Here is a 23315-nt window from a genome sequence, read left to right as displayed (position 1 = left end):
AATTTTTTGAAATTTTCCATGGTTCAGAATATTTAAAATGATATATTTAAACAAGTAGAGAAATCCTCTATATTATGTTTTCAAGTGTTAGAAAATTTTATAAAGCATAAAAATATCTATGCTTGTTTTTTTTTTCTTAAATTCATTTCTAGTATGTGTTTGCCAGTGTGTATCTGTCTAGGTTCATAGCAAAATCCCCATACATCTTGGTAAATGTGTCATAAAGGGACCTCATTCTGACATTGTATCACAGAAACAAGGGAAAGCAGCTGAGGTGGTAGAAATAAATTTAAACTTTATTGTTATGGGATTAGCTTGGCTTTCATAAAACTGTTGAAATTCTCATATGTGTTGCTGTGGTTTCATTCCTTTCAGTCTGCCTGTAACAGCTGAAGAACAACAGTCATTGGGGAAGCGTGAAGAAGCTGTCGTCTCCTTTTATCAAAGTGGTAAGTTCATGTAAAAAATTATACATAAATCATGTAAGGCAACACCAATTTTGTTTTGTGTTTTACGTGCGAGTCAACACTAAAAAGTCCAAAACAGGAAAAAAAATTCAAATTGTTAATTCACCTTTTTATTTTGTCTGATTGTTTTGCATTTTCCTGTTTTGCAAGGCTTTTGAATCATATAAATAAATTTACATGTTAAACAGGAAGAATTGCTGGGACAGTACATGTCTCTTACATGATTTTTCTAGTGTTATTTTTACACCCTCTTCCAAGATTGAAAAAAGATTCATTCAGCCCATGAAACAAAAATTTAATTAGCCTGGCCTAATGCACAGAAAGAATGTGTAGTCACACAGTGAGATCTGTCATAGGCTGTACTGAATATTAGATATGCACAACTCAGTTTTCGTCTGTCCGTACAGTCAGAGGATAATAAATAGAGCTTGTTCTTGTTATCATTGACAAATCCATAAGACAAATTGGACCTTGTGAACTGAGGCTTGTGATTCAGGCCTTTTGTGTGAGGAAGGTAACATTCATGTGTATAGGGTAGTTGTGGGATAGCTGGGACATTGTAAGGTAAACCTTGTTGCTCACAACGGATGAACATGCAAGGAACATGCTGGTTGAGTTCTCTAACAGGTTCTTCTCCGAAGACCACTGGCCACTTTAAACTAACAAGGTCTTGCTTTTGACTCTGGGTATGGTTGGTTCCCATGGCTTTTTATGAAGGGCATGTCAGTGACCATGTGAGGTTTGGGGGATGATTTCTTCCACCCATAAATCAGGCAGCCAGCACATAAATATTCTTGAGTACAGGTATGGTATAAAACAGCATTGATATAAAAATAGAGATAACAAATATGTAATATATGTATTCAGTTGCCGTTTAACACAGTGCCCAGTAATTTTTCACATACATGACTGCAGTCAGATTTTAGGGAAGGAAACTAAAGTGTCTGGGGTGAAAGTGCCTGATCAACAGCAAGTAAGAGTCATCATGTAATGTCTCATCATCATAAACACATAAATACATCGTTCACGTATTCATTATCATACATGTTGTTGTTTCTTCTGTCATTACAGAAGCCCCAGATGATGACATAGAGCAGAAACGCTCCAAGACGCCTCAGACCTGTTACAGACACAATCCATTCTACAGAGACTTGAGGTAATGCCTTTAATTGGTGAACAAGACTCAGGAGCCTCTTACCAATGCAGTCGCTGTGAGTTCAAGTCCAGCTCATACTGGCTTACTCTCCAGCCATACGTGGGTAGGTCTGCCAGCAACCTGGGGATGGTCATGGGTTTACCCTCTGCCCAGTTTCCTCCCACCATAATGCTGACCGCCGTGGTATAATTGAAATATTCAGCGTATGGTGTAAAACACAAATCAAATAAATAAATAAATATGGCAACTGGTTACCTTCATACCCAAAATTCTTGAGTGTGGCAGTAAATAACAAGCAAATATACAAATAAATAAATAAATTATTTTCCTGTATTGCTGTGTTTCAGTCGGGCGGTGTCGGCTCCCACAAACTACCGTGAATACTTGAAGTTCCCATCGTACAGCGACTTTGACGTGCTGTTTGGCCTAGAGGAGCCTGAACCAACAGGCCAGCATTATGTGCTGTTCCAGGATGAGGGTATCAGTGAGGAACAGACAGAGACAGACATGAAGAATCTAGAAGGCAGGCTCAAGATGTCATTCCAGCAGATGAAAGAACAAGTTCTAGGCACTGTGAGTACAGAGGTCAAGGTCAGCTGAAATACTCCTAATCTTGACATAAAGTTTAGTTGCTGTAATGAATTCATATAGTCGGTAGGGGATGGTCATGTGAGATTTAGGTGTATTTGTTCAGTAACAAGATAACAAGTTATCTCCCCTTTGTTCCTTGAAATTATCTCCCCTGATCCTCTTGACGCAGACCTGTAGTAAATTAGACTGGTTAACGTGATGATTGTTGCAGTTTAGCAATACAGATTGTTATAATGTTGGCATCTATGAACTAACCATATTCATGCAGTGCAAACACCATGTAGATACACTTTAATGTGGTGTCACTTTGCATTCTGATGTACAAAGGATGACATTTAGTTTTGTCGTAGTCAAGCTACAAAGGAGGACAAATTTCATATAAAGTTGTGGTCACATGTGGTAACAAAATGATTAAACAAACAAAAGACATAGTATAGTGGTCATAGTACATAGTTCCAGTGGTAGCCTTTCCTCTTTGTTGTATCACAAATCCAAAGAAATGACTGCAATGTAGCACACTTATACATGTATGTTTCTGTTTTCAGTATGAAGGAATGGAAGATCTGAAGGAGTTTCTGTCTGACACAGCCGGGATTCATCTGCTCAACTTCTGGCTGGATTGTGAAGACTTCAAGGACACGATGGAGGACTTTGATGAGATGGCCAATGTGGAGACCAGGAACAGGCTGTTCAGGTGAGGGCAGTGTGAACCTTGCATGGGGGCAAGTCTTCTGGTGAGATAAATGCAGTATACTTTAATTCTCCTAATTTTTGGGACATCTGGAACATCTTCCAAGCCAGCACATAATTATAGCAGAAATACTCTGTTCCTTTTTTCTCACATTGTTAGTCCATCTGTTGAACAACATTTCCTTTTTTTGTCACTTTTCTGAAGAATGTAATTTTCAGCTTACAGCATTGCTAATATCTGTTCTAAAAATATAAAAGCTGTGCTTAAAACTCAAATCAAGTCAACGGGACGTCATGTTCTAATGAAATGATCTAGACCCAGACTGCAATATTAGGCAGCTGGCTAACACATACCTCTACAGTGTCCTGATGTGACTGTCAGTTTAGTCATAGGCAGTCACAGAGAGCATTACATGAAAGTTTAAAAAAATCAGTTATTCATTGTACATTTTATATCTACAGATATGTTATTACATTTATGTTAAAGACCATTGGCCCACCCTTGAGAGTTTCTTGATTGATATGCTATGCATGTGACTGCACACTGTTCCAGGGATATATCTTTGTTGTAGAAGATTGATGTTTTATGAGGGTATTTGTCTTTTATTTCTTAATATTGCAAAATTTCTATATGTTGTGTGTCACAGATTCAATACATTATCTGGGACAAGCAGCTCTGTAAGTCTGTCTCTCTGGCTGTCGGTCTTTCAGATGTTTGGTGTCTTAAATTTTTGACATGCTATGTTTCGACATCCCGCCTTTTGACACCCTGTCGTTCGACATCCTACAATTCAACATCCTGCCTTTCAACATCTTACTGAATGCTGCAGATATTTTCTTGTTATTATCCAAAGTCTGTAGAAAGTGCATGTAGTATAACCTATATCATCTACTCTGGTTACACTTTTAGAGATATCCAGGACAAATACAAAATGAGCTTAACAAAGGAGGCTAAGGATCACCTGCTGAAGGCAGCCAGTAATGTGGGCCTGAGTCATACCGTATTTATCCACACCCAGTATGATGTGCTGAGACGCCTGAGGGCATATTGGGTGCTCAGATTTCTGATACACCTCGAGAGGAAGAACACTGACATCAGGTAAATCTAACTCAGTTTATACGTACACAGTTTTGAGTTATGTCTGTGGCAATAGAGTGACATCCCATTGATATCACAGCTTTAGGGCTACTTGTACTCTCCTACATTTTTCGTGTATATGTGTGATTAATGTAGGCGTAAATTATATTATTTGTGAAGTATTTGATACTAAACCCTACCCAAGAATATAATTCAAAAAATTACTCAAATCATGTTTTAATTAATTTTCTATATTTTATATTCCACCCAGTGTTAAAACTGACAGATTGACCTTGCTGACAACATGTTCCAAAGGGACGACAATGTCTTGTTATAACTTTCTACCTTAAAATGTGCATGTTGACATGTATACCAAAGGACACTGTAACTTAATTTGATTTATTTATTTATCTGAATGGTGTTTTACACCGCACGCAAGAATATTTTACTTATATAGTGGTTTGATGTGAACTTTTTTGCATGATATGATGAAACGGAAAAAGGCATGTCTTTCATCAGTTTGTTCATTTACAAAGTTAAAAATATCCATATAATTGACAGTGAAATAGCCGTGAACATGGTTTATATAGTATGTATACAGTTTGTATGAGTTCATGATTTATTTTGCCAGTTGTGGCTGGACAGTTTTCCACTCTGTGGAAATAAGTAGTAATGTTTAGCTGCGATTCATTTTGTTACCCAGTTCTTGGTCTGACCGACATAGCAGTGTCAGACAGCCAGCAGTGTTTGGTCGTCAGACATCCACGATGTCCATCTTCCCATCCATCTCACTCGTTAACTCATTGCCTGTCCAAGCCGATGTACTGAAGGCCCTCACAAAACTCAACAGCTGGGAGGTGGTCAGTAAAGGAGGCTCTCAGTTCCATGACAGGGTCAAGTCAGCCAAGAGCAAGCTACAGGCAAGACAACATACACAATCTAGGTAAGCTACAGACGAGGTAACATACATAATCCAGGTAAGCTACAGGTGAGACAGCACAATTCAGGTAGCCTACAGACAAGATAACATACACAATCCAGGTAAGCCACAGACAAGACAACATGCGCAAACTACGGAAGCTATAGGTGAGATAACATACACAATCCATTTAAGCTACAGGCAAGATAACATATGATTGGTGTTTTACGCGGTACTCAAGAATATTTCACTTATACAACACAGCCAACATTATGGAGGGAGGAAACCGGGCAGAGCCTGGGGGAAACCCACGATCATCCCCAGGTTGCTGACAGACCTTCCCACGTATGGCCTGAGAGGAAGCCAGCATGAGTTGGACTTGAACTCAAAGCGACTGCATTGGTGAGAGACTCTTGGGTCATTATGTTGCGCTAGCACGCTAACCGACTGAGCCAAGGAGGCCCCTTTTTTTCCGTACCCTAATGCGAGATAACATACACAGTCTAGGTAATCTTCAGGCGAGACAACATACACAATCCAGGTAAGCTTCAGGCAAGATAACATACACAATCCAGGCAAGCTACAGACGAGATAACATACACAATCCAGGTAAGTTTCAGGCAAGATAACATATATAATCCAGAGAAGCTTCAGGCGAGATAACATACATAATCCAGGTAAGCATGTAACATATACATGTAACATACTTAATTCCGGAACCCTAAGGCGAGATAACATACACAATCCAGGAGATAACATACACAATCAAGACAAGTTACAGACAAGATGACATACACAATCCAGGTAAGCTACAGGTGAGACAAGATACACAATCCAGGTAAGCTGCATACTAGATAACATACACAATCCAGGTAAACTACAGATGTGACAACATACAAAGTCTAGTTAAGCTACAAATAAAGCAGCATACACAATCTGTGTAAGCTACAAATAAAGCTGTGTACACAATCTGGGTAAGCTACAAATAAAGCAGCATACACAATCTGGGTAAGCTACAAATAAAGCAGCATACACAATCTGGGTAAGCTACAGGGGCACAGCAGGTATGAGAACCAGTTAAACCACAGATAAGGCAGCATACACAACCCAGGTAAGCTGCATCTGAGGCAACAGGTAAGTTACATGTACACAAAAAGTGTGACAACTTTACATAATCCAGGTGAAATCCAGGTAAGCTAAAAGCAAGGCAAAATAGACAATGCACATACATGTACACTACAGGAGGGGCAACAGGCGCAATCCAGGTAAGCTACAGCTTGGCGAGACAACTTACTCAGTCCATGTAAGCACGTGATGTAGCATAACTTTTTGCTTTGTGAAAACTGAAATGCCATTAGTAAACCAGCGCACTTAGCCAGTTACTAGTCCAGATAATGGACAGTACATTATAGGTAAAAAAACAACCAACTCCGTCCAGTTGAACTGCAATAAACTGCAAAACTGCAATAATTGTGTGTCAGTAATATACATCTGGCTAAAGCGGAAAGTGCTGATAAAATACATATACTTTTAGTTTTCCTTATTTCTTTTCCCTTAAGATTTGGACATGATAGTATACTGATTTATATTTAATAATAATTTAACTGGGTTAAAACACAGCCTGCAGACGCTACTCTCCTCTGTGACCGTAAGTATTAAACAGTATAAACCAAGGACAAGTTTCAGTATAATACTTATAGAGAGATGCAGGCATGTGTAAATATTTCTGATGCAAATCCTGATGGACTGTCTAGCATGTATTCTCTGTTTTTCTGCAGACCTTTACGAGATGGGTTAATCTTGGCGCTGACTGCAGACAAGTCAGCTGGTGGACCCTTCCATAGATTCCTCACCAGGTCTGTGACATACACAATACATCAGTCCTAACTCATTAGCGCCTCAGGTACACTATTCTCAGTCAAGAATCATGTTCACATGATCTTCTGCCCACTTCTTTACCACACATGGTTATTACGTACAGTGGGTATGCATTATTTTTCACAGTCGAGTATACATGTATATTATTTTGTACAGTTGGGCATACATCATTTTGTACAGTCAGGCGTACATTATTTTTACACATGGGCATACATCATTTTGTACAGTCAGGCGTACATTATTTTTACACATGGGCATACATCATTTTGTACAGTCAGGCGTACATTATTTTTACACATGGGCATACATTATTTTGTACAGTCGGGCATACATTATTTTTACACTCGGACATACATTATTTTGTACAGTCGGGTATACATTATTTTGTACAGTCAGGCATACATTATTTGTACACATGGGCATACATTATTTTGTGCAGTGGAGTATACATTATTTTGTACCATCGGGTATACATTATTGTGCACAGTCAGGTATACATTATTTTGTACAGTTGGGTATACATTATTTTGTACTGTCGGGTATACATTATTTTTAAACTTGGGAATACATTATTTTGTACAGTCGGGTATACATTATTTTGTACAGGTGTACAGTCATTTTTTTTTTCACATGGGCATACATTATTTTGTACAGTTGTGGTATACATTATTTTGTACAGTCGGGGATACATTATTGTCCACAGTCAGGTATACATTATTTTGTACAGTTGGGTATACATTATTTTGTACTGTCGGGTATACATTATTATCCACAGTCTGGTATACATTATTTTCTTCCGTCGGTATGTTCATTATTTTGTGTGGTTGTTTTTTAATATATTGTACCATGGGTGATCATTTAATACTGTGTACTATAGAACTACAAGTAGCCTTCAGTCTCTCAATTTGTGGATGACTTTCATCTTTATTATTCTTATGAGGTTTTGATGACAAACTGGCCCATATGAGTGATGGCCAGTGTGTTATCATGTCATCATTTACTGAAGTGAAATTCCTGGTTTATTAGTGACAGTTTTTCTGTTTTCTATTTCAGACAAGGTAATACCCTGAATTTGTCCATGTTATTATTTTGGCAAGATGTGACAGACTATGGTGCTGCTGAGGACCGCTCTGCAGACAGATTACTACGTCTTAACTATGCCTGGACTATTTTCAGGAAGTACATGACAGAAGACAGCGATACTAATATAGGTCAGTGTATCAAAAACTTGCAAAGTTTCTGTTAAAATAGAATGAACATTGACTGCATATTTTATTGTCAAAATATGTGCTACTAGGTTTACATTCAATTTAAACTTTAAATTTAATTTATATTTGACCCAAATTTTGCAACTGTTGTTTTTTGCAACCCTACATCAGTTTGTCTTCGGAAACGTTCATTTTCAGTTTATTTAACACGCCCTTTCCAAGCTGAGATTAAAAAGGAATGACACAACAACATGACATGAAAGGATATAATGCTTTTCCTACTGATTGTCCATTGAGGTGGGAATTTTAGATCATGCTGAGTACGTCTCACATACCTAATACAAAGCTGTTCGTTGTTAAATGTCATTGTGTATCATTGATCTACCCACAGGTTTGTCCAGTATGGAATGTGACTGCCTAGCTAAGAAGCTAACTGAGGCCAAGGACTTTATTGAGGCCTCGGTGTTTCACTCTGCTAAGGCTGTTGTTGTGGATCATCTGGAGAAAGCCTGGCTCAGGTTTCTTAAAGAAGATCTCAAGACATTCCTAGAGTAAGTCAAGCTATAGATATTCAGTGACCAAGCAGCAGGGGCTGGAAAAATTCTAATAGTCTGTTGATTTTTAACTGGGGGTCATGTCACTCTGATGAGTCCTAGTGTTACAGGATTTTTTCAGAATGATGTTGACTGTGAAATTCCTGCTCTGAAATTGCTCTTTTATTTTTTTGTTTTTTATGTATAGTATGTATTATGTATATTTTATGTTTTTATGTTTTTCTTTCAAATTCAAAGTACCACAGTGTCAGCATAAGCACTTACATACATGTATATTTGCACTCTGTTTAAGTACATCTCAACATTTATAACATATAGATTGAATGCCAAATTATAAATACACCAAATGAAAGTGTTTTGTTCATGAAATGGCTGCAGTTGTCTTGCTTTATAAAAGGGAGATATTTTAATACACAGATCTGTCTGTTCTGTTAATTCATACAACGATGTTAAGGTTTTAGCACCTGTACTGTGTTGCGTGCCTGACCTTGGCATGCCCTTGTCAGTTGCAGGTTTGGGTGTGATGAGGACACAGTGCCACCCAGCACCGCATCTGTGGTGGAGATCACTGAGACAGAGGATAACCAGATTCTTATCACCAGGCCACGTCCCTGGGTCCGAAGGTAAACGGCTTCATTTAAACATGGCTGAAATCCAGTGCCAAGTTTTACACAAACTAGTGTGCTACACAATACAGTGGGGTTACAATGTTTACAACAGAGCGATTTCCCCTTGGGATTTGGCCCATACATGTAGTCAAGAAAGACTCAGTAAGCAGTAACCTAAGGTATCCTGTCAAAAAGGAAATCTGTAATAGTCTAGTCTTCTGGTGTTTTCCGATGTTTCCGTGGTGTTTCCTTGAACAAACAAGATTATTATAGGTTGTTGTGTATTGCATCGTGGAGTCAAAGTATTGCAAGAAAACAATTCAATGAAATACATTTGCAACTGAAGAAAGCAATATATACAGGGTAAACAGATATCAAGATAAAACACTGCTGATTACACAGAGGGTTACTTTTACATTTAAGCTATTAAGGCCATTTGTGCTTCATGACTTCTTCAGTTTGTAATATATGCATGATTTCCTGCTTTGTTGTCTGCAGACGAAAGGGATCACGGTAAATACATTATTTTTAGCACATTGCATATTCATGGTTGCATTTTATTTTACAGTGATGCAAGTTATTTTATTTTTGGATGCAGTTTAATAACATGAGATTATGCAGTTAATCATGTTCGACGTGTCATTTGTGTTAAAAGTGTGAATGAGTAATTATTTAAATAATGTCTGTTAATACATTTTATGTCATTTGTTTCCTTTTCGTGGCCTAATACATTAACCCAGATAACAAGGAATATGACATGAGTTAAGTTTTATTATCAATTTATGTTAAGTAGTGATATGTATATGAGGGTGATATTTTGCTTGTATAATATGTACTAAGAAAGCTTTGATATAGCCATGTATGCATGCATGCCTTATCCTTATAAACCAGTTGCTTACAGCCTTTCATTTAGTGTAAATACCAGCTGGTCACCTTATACATGTAGCTACAGTGACATGTGTACACCACTTGTCTTCCATGGATCTTCAGACTTGTAGATGCTGCAACTCAGTTTATTACAGCTTTGTATATGCATACTCTCAAACATTTTAGTAGATGGCAATTTGCCAGCTTCTGGAGTACTTGTCATGCAGAAGGAAAACATATATACTATTTTATATATTTACTAACATCATTGGTGTTTTGCACTTAACTCAAGAATGTTTATTGACAAATAAAAGTGAAGTAAATATGTGTGCATTAAAGGCTACCTTAGGAAATGGCCAAGTATCAGGCTAACAACATGGTTCAGTTATGATTCTCGTTTTCACTTCTGTGAAGAGTTTTGATACGAAACTGAGTAATTAATTAATTATTTTATTTGTGAAGAAGTTGAGTGTGCTGTGTGTCACTTGCCTAAATTTTCTTGGAACATTTTTTTTTCTTTGATTGTTGAAAATATGCTTTGTTTATTTAAAGTTTTCAAGTTAAATCAGTCTGGAGTTTTCTGGCCAATATGTGTTCAATTTTGTTTGCTAAATTTTATGCAGATTTTACATAAAAATGATGACAGAGTTAAGGCTCTCTGTTAACCACATAGAATACATGCCCATCAGTGAGGTAAGTCTGATTGTTGTTTCTTAGGTACCCTGGTTCCACAGAAACAGAGCGCGCCCGCCGTCTACGCTCTGCCCTGTCATTGGCTGAAAGTATTGATGAGGAGCGCCGTGCTGAGAGAAAACGCCTGGCAAAGGAGCGCCGTAAGGAGATGGAGCGAGAGAGGAGAAAAGCAATCAGAGCAGCACGAATGAGGCAGAGGGCTGCGAAAGAGAAGAAATCTTCTCCATCAGAGGTGAGTAACATGTCGCTAGGATTCCTAATCGGAAATCCTGTACACCCTACATGATGTTATATTGCTGAGACATCAGCATTCAGGTATGATATACTAATCAGGTTTTTAGCAGTATATTTGACCTGCATGTATTTGAAATACATTTACATGAAAATGGAAATAAAATATCACATGGAGGAGCACTTGGCTGGCAATAAGTGTTGGTGTTGTTGTGCTTCTAGCGTGATGAGCAGACGGGGTCGGCAGAGGGGGACCTCCCTGACGGACAAGATGGAGAACCTAAACCTGTCAACTTTGCGGATATGACTTCACATAAAGCGTGAGTAGGCTCATTCATCATACATAATTAAGCCATCCTTCTGTCATTATGTGTACTTTACATAAATCATGAGTTGGGTCATCCTCATTTAATATGTGTACTTTACATAAACCATGAGTTGGGTCATTCTCATTTAATATGTGTACTTTACATAAACCATGAGTTGGGTCATCCTCATTTAATATGTGTACTTTACACAAACCATGACCTGGGTCTTCTGTCATTTAACATGTGTACTTAACATAAATCATGAGTTGGGTCTTCTATCATTTAATATGTGTACTTTACATAAATCATGAGTTGGGTCATCCTCATTTAACATGTGTACTTTACATAAACCATGAGTTGGGTCATCCTCATTTAATATGTGTACTTTACATAAATCATGAGTTGGGTCATCCTCATTTAATATGTGTACTTTACATAAACCATGACTTGGGTCATCCTCATTTAATATGTGTACTTTACATTAACCATGAGTTGGGTCATCCTCATTTAATATGTATACTTTACATAAACCATGAGTTGGGTCATCCTCATTTAATATGTGTACTTTACATAAACCATGACCTGGGTCTTCTGTCATTTAACATGTGTACTTTACATAAATCATGAGTTGGGTCTTCTATCATTTAATATGTGTACTTTACATAAACCATGAGTAGGGTCTTCTGTCATTTAACATGTGTACTTTACATAAACCATGCAGAATGGGCCCTTAACCTAAACCATTGTTTTTCCTATTAAAATGGTTAGGAAATGGGCATTTTATAGAGTCTGCACATATATTTCTGTATACTGCATCAAAACTATTTTTAAACAAAAACCAGCAAGAAAAAATTTCCTTATGGGCTGAATGACACTAAATCCCTCTTGTGTAAAACTCTACTAAAATATGTAATATACATATACATGTAGTGGGATCATGAGGTCTACAGCTGAAGTTAAAATACTTATGCTTTGTGTTTGTGAATGGCCTTTATAGAAATAGAAGCAAACACTTTTCATACACATATTAGCCCATGTTAGGGTTGTATAAAGGCAAGGCTAAAGGCTTATATAATATAGTCACCCTACTGTATAAACACCTATACTTAAAGACTGAGCATAAATTTTGTACAGAATTCCGTATGTGATCTATAGACCTCAGAAAGGATTCTAGTAAAACTATAGGTAATATACTGTATGCTAGCAATCGGTTCCAATACACGTACAGTACAATGTTACATCTGTGAGTCTGTGGCCACCCACAGTGGGATGCTGAGAAATGTATGATACATGCTGGTTGACCATTACGTTTCCGTGTTGCTGTTTGACCACAGGCTGATCACACTGTTTAAGAAGTACCTTCAGGATAAAGAGAACAAGGAAACCCTGAACAGCACTGGCCTCTACATGGACATCCAGACTTACACAAGTATGGGAGGTGGCAAGGACCATAAGCAGAAGAAGGAAACACAAGCTGCTCTGATACAAAAGTAAGGGATAGTAATAGGGAATGAATAACAGTATGTACACAGTCCAATTCTTTAACCTTTTCAACCACCTCCGTGACCAATATTCTGAAACTTTCTGGGGGAAATATGGGGTGTAAAGAAAACTTTAGTTACACAAACAAATCATTTTTAGCATTTTATAAATATAAATTCTATGCATAAATTCTACTGTAAAAAGTGCTTTAGAAGTTGAAAAGATTGGAGATTTACAGAATGTAAGCATGGGAGGAGGCAAAAGTCATGAGTAATCAGCGTGCGCATGTACAAGTATGGGAGGAGGCAAAGGCCATGAGTAATCAGCATGCGCATGTACAAGTATGGGAGGAGGCAAAGGCCATGAGTAATCAGCATGTGCATGTACAAGTATGGGAGGAGGCAAAGGTCATGAGTAATCAGCATGTGCATGTACAAATATGGGAGGAGGCAAAGGCCATGAGTAATCAGCATGTGCATGTACAAATATGGGAGGAGGCAAAGGCCATGAGTAATCAGCATGTGCATGTACAAATATGGGAGGAGGCAAAGGCCATGAGTAATCAGCATGTGCATGTACAAGTATGGGAGGAGGCAAAGGTCATGAGTAATCAGCATGTGCATGTACAAATATGGGAGGAGGCAAAGGCCATGAGTAATCAGCATGCGCATGTACAAGTATGGGAGGAGGCAAAGGCCATGAGTAATCAGCATGTGCAAGTACAAGTATGGGAGGAGGCAAAGGCCATGAGTAATCAGCATGTGCATGTACAAGTATGGGAGGAGGCAAAGGTCATCAGTAATCAGCATGTGCATGTACAAGTATGGGAGGAGGCGAAGGTCATCAGTAATCAGCATGTGCATGTACAAGTATGGGAGGAGGCGAAGGTCATGAGTAACCAGCATGTGCATGTACAAGTTTGGGAGGAGGCAAAAGTCATGAGTAATCAGCATGTGCATGCACAAGTATGGGAGGAGGCAAAGGTCATTAGTAATCAGCATATGCATGTACAAGTATGTGAGAACCCAGGATCACAAACAGAAAGGAGAGAACAGATTTTCTAGATTCCCTTGCTTCTCGGGGCCTTGATTGGTGACAATTTGCAGTTGACAATGCTCTCTTGTGTCGACTTATTTGATGTTTGCTAATCACCACTTGCTTTCTACCTACGTGAGATATGCTACATCTGGAAAAGTTCACCCGTAACTAGCTTTAGTTACAGTAGTTTATGACTAAGGAAACTCTTGGTTTCCTTCATCCGTAATACTGGCTGCCATAAAATATTAAAAACTTCTTAAAGATGACATTAAAGAACAGTCAAATAAATCAATAAAAACAGGTTTCTTACCATAAATATATTTCCCAGTACTTACATTACTTGTATTTCTGCGAAATGTTATAGGGTGGGTGAAAAAAAGTAGTAATACGTGTACTTTTGATGTTATTTATGCAAAAGATAATAGTGGTGTCAGATTGGCCTTCTGAAGAACTTATAGGCCTAGATGATGAGTTGACTTAACTGTTGTAGAACTTACCTGGACCAGAATGGCAAGAAACACACACCTCTACCCGAGAAGATCACACATAAGCTAGCGGCAGATAAAGACCGTCCCCGCACCCCAGTGCTGAAGGAGATACAGGTTCATGTCCTCCCCACAGTGGATGAGGCTTTCAAGGCATTTGTAGAGGTAAGGGGGACCAGATGTAAGAATTTATAACATAAGATTATTTGATGTGAGAGAAAGCAGTGTTTAGTATAACGGTTGTTGTTTTTTATTTGCAATTGTATATTCAGGATGATGCGCAGACTGTAGTACTGAAGTTGGCTGAAGTGATGTCTTACATTGCCTGTTCAGGTACAGGCTGAGATTATGGAACTGGAGCCTCAGTCACTGAGCAGTGTTAGTCTGCTGGTTACTGATGTCTTACATTACCTGTTCAGGTACAGGCTGAGATTATGGAACTGGAGCCTCAGTCACTGAGCAGTGTTAGTCTGCTGGTTACTGATGTCTTACATTGCCTGTTCAGGTACAGGTTGAGATTATGGAACTGGAGCCTCAGTTACTGAGCAGTGTCAGCCTGCTGGTTACTGATGTCTTACATTAGCTGTTCAGGTACAGACAGAGAGCATGGGACTGGAGCCTCAGTCACTGAGCAGTGTTAGTCAGCTGGTTACTAATGTCTCATGTTACCTGTACAGGTACAGACAGAGAGCATGGGACTGGAGCCTCAGTCACTGAGCAGTGTTAGTCTGCTGGTTACTGATGTCTCATGTTACCTGTACAGGTACAGACAGAGAGCATGGGACTGGAGCCTCAGTCACTGAGCAGTGTTAGTCAGCTGGTTACTAATGTCTCATATTACCTGTACAGGTACAGGCTGAGAGCATGGAACTGGAGCCTCAGTCACTGAGCAGTGTTAGTCAGCAGGTTGATGTCTTACATTACCAGTTCAGGTACAGGCTGAGAGTTTGGGACTGGAGCCTCAGTCGCTGAGCAGTGTTAGTCACCTGGTTACTAATGTCTTACATTACCTGTTCAGGTACAGACAGAGAGCATGGGACTGGAGCCTCAGTCACTGAGCAGTGTTAGTCAGCTGGTTACTAATGTCTCATGTTACCTGTACAGGTACAGGCTGAGAGCATGGGACTGGAGCCTCAGTCACTGAGCAGTGTTAGTCTGCTGGTTACTGATGTCTCATGTTACCTGTACAGGTACAGACAGAGAGCATGGGACTGGAGCCTCAGTCACTGAGCAGTGTTAGTCAGCTGGTTACTAATGTCTCATGTTACCTGTACAGGTACAGGCTGAGAGCATGGGACTGGAGCCTCAGTCACTGAGCAGTGTTAGTCAGCAGGTTGATGTCTTACATTACCAGTTCAGGTACAGGCTGAGAGTTTGGGACTGGAGCCTCAGTCGCTGAGCAGTGTTAGTCACCTGGTTACTAATGTCTTACATTACCTGTTCAGGTACAGACAGAGAGCATGGGACTGGAGCCTCAGTCACTGAGCAGTGTTAGTCTGCTGGTTACTGATGTCTTACATTACCTGTTCAGGTACAGGCTGAGATTATGGAACTGGAGCCTCAGTCACTGAGCAGTGTTAGTCTGCTGGTTACTAATGTCTTACATTAGCTGTTCAGGTACAGACAGAGAGCATGGGACTGGAGCCTCAGTCACTGAGCAGTGTTAGTCAGCTGGTTACTAATGTCTCATGTTACCTGTACAGGTACAGGCTGAGAGCATGGGACTGGAGCCTCAGTCACTGAGCAGTATGTCAAGATCAGAGATGGCAATGAGGCTAGAGTCAGACTCGTCACTTATGGCAGGATGGAACAAGAAGAAAGGAAAATCTGGGAAGGTCAGTAATAAATCTTATTACCTTCATATTTTGTTTCACATTTTCACAGAATTTTGCATGTTGATAATGTGTGTTCTAGTTGTGATGTCTGTAAGATTAAATATGTGGCATGCCCCAAATGACCTAAAAATTTGCCCTCAAAAGTGCATTTTTAGAGGCAAATAAAGGTCACAAAATATTTTTAGTGCCAATACGTACAGTTTTCCATTAGAATATCACCCCCTGTTTCAGGCAAACCTCAAAACACCTTTCTAAAATAAATAGAACTCTCAGAATCAAGAAAATTAGGCATGTTAGTCATGGACGAAATTTATTGTTATTTAGGGTAATTTAAAAACACTACATTTTTCACAAAATAATATTTGTTTGATACTTTGTTTGACAAGTAGATGGATATCAGTGGTCCATCATTTGGCTTAATCCAGATATGATCTTTCCGTGAATAATTGCCATGTGTATTGTGCTAACATTATACTATATTGTACGTGTCATGTAATAATGGTCAGTGGCACTATGTTATTGTTGTCATTGTTAATATTGTATTACAGTTGTGTCGATCAGTCTGATGTTACAGTTTGTTACGGTGATCATCATTATTTAACGGTTGTTTTATAAATATATTAGTGTCATGTTAACATAGTGTCATAATGATTATTGTTACATTAATATGTGACTGCCATGTTAATTAGCAATATTAATTTGTCATATCTATGAGTATTATGTTAAGATATGCATAACACCGATCACTACATGGGCTTGTTACCCAGGTTTGAAAGAGTATATGAAATACCGACGTGATAAGAGTGTTCCAGTAGTAGAATGACTTCCAAGTGCCTGCATTATGATGTTTGTTTTATTTAGTTAGGTTTATTTAATTGGTGTTTTACGATGTACTCAAGAATATATATTTCACTTGTACGATGGTGGCCTTTATTATGGTGGGAGGAATCCAGGAAAAGCCAGGGGGAAGTCACGACCATCCGCAGGTTGTGGCCAGACCGTCCCACATATGGCCATGATGTTAGATTACTACATGGACAAGTATGTCATCTAAAATGGAAAGTATGACTTGGCATCTCCTGTGTTATATGTACAGGCAAATAGGAAAGGTGTGTCATGATATTGCTTGAATGTGAATACGGGAATAGGTAGCACTGTGAATGCTATTGATACTTTATATCCCTATATCTTCACACTACACATATAACCTGTGTCAGGGTAAGCTGTTAGATGAGCAATACCCAGACTCTTTGCTCGGGCTGGAGGAGGAGGACTCCCAAGAGACTCCGCCCCTGGAAGAGAAGATCCAATCAGAGCAGACCGACTCTTCCCTTGGCAGCAAGCGGAGAGTTCGGTTCAAGTCACAAGTCTCTCATCCGCGAGACGTCGAGGCCCGGTCCGTTGTAAAACCAAGAGCTAAGGAGCGTATCAGAGCTGCTCTTAAGAGGGTCAGTGGATATTGTGGTCAGTGTTATGACCCATGGACAGTTTGTATACCCACTGAGTGTTGAAGCTTACAGGTGACATCCATGTAAATCATATCAGTATATAGCAGACTGTTGCAGCTTTATAAAATTGATATCTGTGTGAATGATATCAGCACATAACAGAGTGTTGAAGCTTAAAGCTGTCATCCATATAAATTATATCAGTATATACATGTAGCAGAGTGTTGAAGCTTAAAGCTGGCATATATATAAATGATGTCAGCATATAGCAGAGTGTTGAAGCTTAAAGCTGGCACCCATATAAATGATATCAGCATATAGCAAAGTGTTGAAGCTTAAATCTAACGTCCATATAAATGATATCAGCATATGGAAGAGTGTTGAAGCTTAAATCTAACATCCATATAAGTGATATCAGCATATAGCAGTGTTGGAGGTCAAAACTAGTATCCATATAAATGATATCAGCATATAGCAGAGTGTTGAAGCTTAAATGTAACGTCCATATAAATGATATCAGCATGTAGCAGTGTTGAATTTTAAATCTAACTTCCATATAAGTGATATCAGCATTTATCAGTGTTGGAGGTCAAAGCTGGTATCCATATAAATGATATCAGCATATAGCAGAGTGCTGAAGCTTAAATCTAACTTCCATATAAATGATATCAGCATTTAGCAGTGTTGGAGGTCAAAGCTGGTATCCATGTAAATGATATCAGCATATAGCAGAGTGTTGAAGCTTAAATCTAACTTCCATATAAATGATGTCAGCACATAACAGTGTTGGAGGCCAAAACTAGTATCCAGATAAATGATATCAGCATATAGCAGAGTGTTGAAGCTTAAATCTAACATCCATATAAATGATATCAGCATATAGCAGAGTGTTTAATATGTGGCTCAAAAATCATAAGTTTGTTTACAAAGTTAAAATGTTCGGAGAAGTGTAGAAAACGATAAAAACTGGTATGGAGGTATAGTGATAGTAGATGGGTAGCTTTGTAGTTTGTGATCAGATTAGCACCAAGTTAAAATCTTTTTTTTCAAATGAGGCTTAGTTCAGGGTAAGGTGAGAAATAGTTAGAATTTGCACCAAATTAAAATTGTGGGAGAAGTGTGGCTTAGGTTCTGGTTGTCTGAAAAATGGTAATTGCCATTGATTTTCTTTATTATTTATGTACCGGTAGTGAATTTGTCAACTTTATATCTCCTAATCTCCCATATCTCCTGTGGTCCCATGCCATACCACCACATGCAGCTTGCACTTTCCTCTACAACATATCAAAAATAAACGTCCTAGCATGACCATCTTGAGGTGATCAAGGTTGTTGGACGTGAAATCATAACATTTTGTTACCTTGGGGGTGGGAAGTAACATTGGGCAAAAAGTTTTCAATTCTACCCAAAAGAGACAAAATTCTGGTATATTTTAACTAGGTGCACAATAACGGTACAGAGGCTTATAGTGTATGAACAACCTAAAATGTCAGTATGGCAGTATTACCCAATCAGTGCTCCTTCAGTTCGGAGGCGAGTCTTGGACCCCAACTGCCCAAATTGAGCATGTGTAACATAAAGTGCCTTACTTTCATGGAAAACTTCTCTTTTAAGGAGGGTTTATTAGGGAGTTAAATCACCTTCACAGTGGAGGTATAGGTCTTAAAAACTAATGCTTAACTCTTATCCCACCTGTGTTTATGTGAATTATCAGGATCTGCCCACAGATGGCTGTTATAGAACCCAAGCATCATGCTACAGGAGGTGTTCAGTCAAGAAGACCATTTCTTGAGCCATCTTTCATAATGCTGGATGTTTCATGAGGGAATGAAGCAGTCCTTATTGTTGATTTAATATTTTAATGTTCAGTGCATTGTATGTAAATGACATGGTATCCATATGTTAATTTGCATACGTTTATGTAATGCCCATTCTGCTTTTTGCTGTAAATGTATTTGTTATTTGTTATGGTTTGTCACATGGCTTAATGTTGTTTTTGTCTTGCTGTGTGTGCTAATTGTTGATTGTGTATGTTTGGCTTTAGGTGTACAATGTAAATATTACATGTGTATGCCCTGGTAACATTATGATCTGTATAGCTTGCTGGATTAATGCTTGTCATGAGGGTTATGGTGTGAATTGTTTGCAGTGTTCATAAACATTTTACAACTATTTTTGTAAGAGTTGAACATTTGATTTTACTTTTGTATCTCATATATTTGATTCTCTTTCATGACTGAAAGTTTCAAGTCTACATGCAATTTGCTATCAAGTGGGCCTACAGATAATTGCAAAGAATAAAAGGACACATAGATAAATTTATCCATGAAGAAAATGCTTTTCAGTGCATTGAATCTGTTAATATATAGGTTTATTTTCAAGTATACATACATGTATCTGAGTTGATTTGTACAGAGTGAATAGTGGTTTGTTTACTGCTAACTAAAGGTTTTGGCTTCTCTCTTTTGTATCTGGTTCCAGGGACAAATTCTGTATGTTCGTAACCATTACAAGACTGCATGCAACACTTGATCTCTCATAATCCCTAACAGCCTTAAACAAAACAACAGAACAACAAAACACATTTACATGCATACATACTGTATTAACCGTAATTCATTTGTAAAATTTGCACCAAGTGTAACAGGTGGGCAATATAACTGTAATTTGACATTCTCCAGCCGTAAGTGGGAAGGTCTACCAGCAACCTGTGGATGGTCGTGGGTTTTTCCCAGGCTCTGCCCGGTTTCCTTCCACCATAATGCTGGTTGTCATCATATAAGTGAAATATTCTTGAGTACGGCATAAAACACCAATCAAATAAATAAATAAATGTGATTTGACTTTAGAATAGCTCCAAAAGTCCAATTTCAATCATCCATCAGTTACATGTTCTCAACCAGATGATGCAAATTAGCTTTCAGTTAATGGGTTTTTTGGTATTCCTTTGTGCCATGCAGAAGTACACATTACAATTACGTTTACACATTCACACACATTCATCTTCACATTCTCAATGAACCTAATCTGTTTTTTGGTCCCTGGTTACTGTGGTTTTAGGGAATGAAATAACAGTGCATGGTTGTTGTTGTTGTTATTATGTGCTGGCCTCACCTCTTACAGATGGAGCACTACAGTGAGAAGTCGGCCATGTCTGCCATGGTCAGCTCTAAACGCCGCCAAAAGAAGGTATCCAGCTCTGCACCATATGGCACCAGCACCTGCACCGTCCTGCATGTACTAATCCAAAGTTCACCATTAACATCCAGTTTGCTGTGATTTGATTTTATTTCATACACATTATCTCATGTTCTGTTCATTTTCATTTAATCATGATTTGATATAATTGTGAACCACTCTTATTATTTTGCTATATGTATTTATCTTCATCAATCCACTGTCTTTTGTCATTACAATATTTGTTTATGCACCTGATAGTCCTCCCACTCTTAAAGTCATTATTACCACACAAGTTTCATTGATGGCAACCCCTACGGCTTCCAAACACTCAAAACTTTCACAACACCCACTAATGCCATACAGCTCCCAGCAACCACCAAAGGTTCCACTGCGATACCTCATCAGTTCCCATAAGTACTCAAAAGTCCCACTTTGACTTCCACTAGGACCCCATAAGCAGTAAACAAAACCCAAAGCAGCAAACAAAACCCATGTACACCACTACCTGTACATGTAAATCCCCAAACCTCCCGTCACATCCACTATCACCTATATATTCTCAAAGCCCCTCTAATACTCAAAGATACCAGCACAGCATCCCCAAACGTCACACCACATCCACTACCACCTATATATTCCCAAAGCCCCTCTAATACTCAAAGATACCAGCTCAGCATCTCCAAAACTCTTGCCACATCCACTACCACCTATATATTCTCAAAGATACCAGCACAGCATCTCCAAAACTCTTGCCACATCCACTACCACCTATATATTCCCAAAGTCCCTCTAATACTCAAAGATACCAGCTCAGCATCTCCAAAACTCCTGCCGCATCCACTACCACCTATATATTCCCAAAGCCCCTCTAATACTCAAAGATACCAGCTCAGCATCTCCAAAACTCCTGCCGCATCCACTACCACCTATATATTCCCAAAGCCCCTCTAATACTCAAAGATACCAGCTCAGCATCTCCAAAACTCCTGCCGCATCCACTACCACCTATATATTCCCAAAGCCCCTCTAATACTCAAAGATACCAGCTCAGCATCTCCAAAACTCCCGCCACATCCACTACCACCTATATATTCCCAAAGCCCCTCTAATACTCAAAGATACCAGCTCAGCATCTCCAAACGTCCCACCACATCCACTACCACCTATATATTCCCAAAGCCCCTCTAATACTCAAAGATACCAGCTCAGCATCTCCAAAACTCCCGCCACATCCACTACCACCTATATATTCCCAAAGCCCCTCTAATACTCAAAGATACCAGCTCAGCATCTCCAAACATCCCACCACATCCACTACCACCTATATATTCCCAAAGCCCCTCTAATACTCAAAGATACCAGCTCAGCATCTCCAAAACTCCCGCCACATCCACTACCACCTATATATTCCCAAAGCCCCTCTAATACTCAAAGATACCAGCTCAGCATCTCCAAAACTCCCGCCACATCCACTACCACCTATATATTCCCAAAGCCCCTCTAATACTCAAAAATACCAGCTCAGCATTTCCAAAACTCTCGCCACATCCACTACCACCTATATATTCCCAAAGCCCCTCTAATACTCAAAGATACCAGCTCAGCATCTCCAAAACTCCCGCCACATCCACTACCACCTATATATTCTCAAAGCCCGTCTAATACTCAAAGATACCAGCTCAGCATCTCCAAAACTCCCGCCACATCCACTACCACCTATATATTCCCAAAGCCCCTCTAATACTCAAAGATACCAGCTCAGCATCTCCAAAACTCCTGCCGCATCCACTACCACCTATATATTCCCAAAGCCCCTCTAATACTCAAAGACACCAGCTCAGCATCTCCAAAACTCCCGCCACATCCACTACCACCTATATATTCCCGAAACCTCTCTAATACTCAAAGATACCAGCACAGCATCCCCAAACGTCCCACCACATCCACTACCACCTATATATTCCCAAAACCTCTCTAATACTCAAAGATACCAGCTCAGCATCTCCAAAACTCCTGCCACATCCACTACCACCTATATATTCCCAAAGCCCCTCTAATACTCAAAGATACCAGCTCAGCATCTCCAAAACTCTTGCCACATCCACTACCACCTATATATTCCCAAAGCCCCTCTAATACTCAAAGATACCAGCTCAGCATCTCCAAAACTCCTGTCGCATCCACTACCACCTATATATTCCCAAAGCCCCTCTAATACTCAAAAATACCAGCTCAGCATTTCCAAAACTCTCGCCACATTCACTACCACCTATATATTCCCAAAGCTCCTCTAATACTCAAAGATACCAGCTCAGCATCTCCAAACATCCCACCACATCCACTACCACCTATATATTCCCAAAGCCCCTCTAATACTCAAAGATACCAGCACAGCATCCCCAAACATCCCACCACATCCACTACCACCTATATATTCCCAAAGCCCCTCTAATACTCAAAGATACCAGCTCAGCATCTCCAAAACTCTTGCCACATCCACTACCACCTATATATTCCCAAAGCTCCTCTAATACTCAAAGATACCAGCACAGCATCCCCAAACATCCCACCACATCCACTACCACCTATATATTCCCAA

At 39.2% G+C, this 23315-nt stretch overlaps 1 protein-coding gene across 1 annotated transcript in view; it reads left to right on the top strand.

Moving 5' to 3' along the window:
• Positions 1 to 23315, top strand: part of LOC135467001 (regulator of G-protein signaling 22-like) — a 40612-nt gene that overhangs the window by 7878 nt on the left and 9419 nt on the right. The window contains exons 6-23 of the mRNA XM_064744754.1: positions 376 to 449; positions 1539 to 1623; positions 1971 to 2196; positions 2760 to 2908; positions 3815 to 4003; positions 4686 to 4925; positions 6680 to 6757; positions 7833 to 7990; positions 8379 to 8538; positions 9048 to 9164; positions 9648 to 9662; positions 10734 to 10941; positions 11163 to 11260; positions 12583 to 12738; positions 14259 to 14418; positions 15957 to 16088; positions 17306 to 17536; positions 20660 to 20725. Of these exons, the coding sequence (XP_064600824.1) occupies positions 376 to 449; positions 1539 to 1623; positions 1971 to 2196; positions 2760 to 2908; positions 3815 to 4003; positions 4686 to 4925; positions 6680 to 6757; positions 7833 to 7990; positions 8379 to 8538; positions 9048 to 9164; positions 9648 to 9662; positions 10734 to 10941; positions 11163 to 11260; positions 12583 to 12738; positions 14259 to 14418; positions 15957 to 16088; positions 17306 to 17536; positions 20660 to 20725 (2542 nt within the window). The remainder of the gene's footprint in view (positions 1 to 375; positions 450 to 1538; positions 1624 to 1970; positions 2197 to 2759; positions 2909 to 3814; positions 4004 to 4685; positions 4926 to 6679; positions 6758 to 7832; positions 7991 to 8378; positions 8539 to 9047; positions 9165 to 9647; positions 9663 to 10733; positions 10942 to 11162; positions 11261 to 12582; positions 12739 to 14258; positions 14419 to 15956; positions 16089 to 17305; positions 17537 to 20659; positions 20726 to 23315) is intronic.

The sequence above is a fragment of the Liolophura sinensis genome, chromosome 6 (genome assembly GCF_032854445.1).
Source record: "Liolophura sinensis isolate JHLJ2023 chromosome 6, CUHK_Ljap_v2, whole genome shotgun sequence".
Taxonomy (NCBI): Eukaryota; Metazoa; Mollusca; class Polyplacophora; order Chitonida; family Chitonidae; genus Liolophura; species Liolophura sinensis.
Note: the sequence above shows the minus strand (reverse complement) of the source record. Positions and strands in the feature narration are given on the sequence as shown.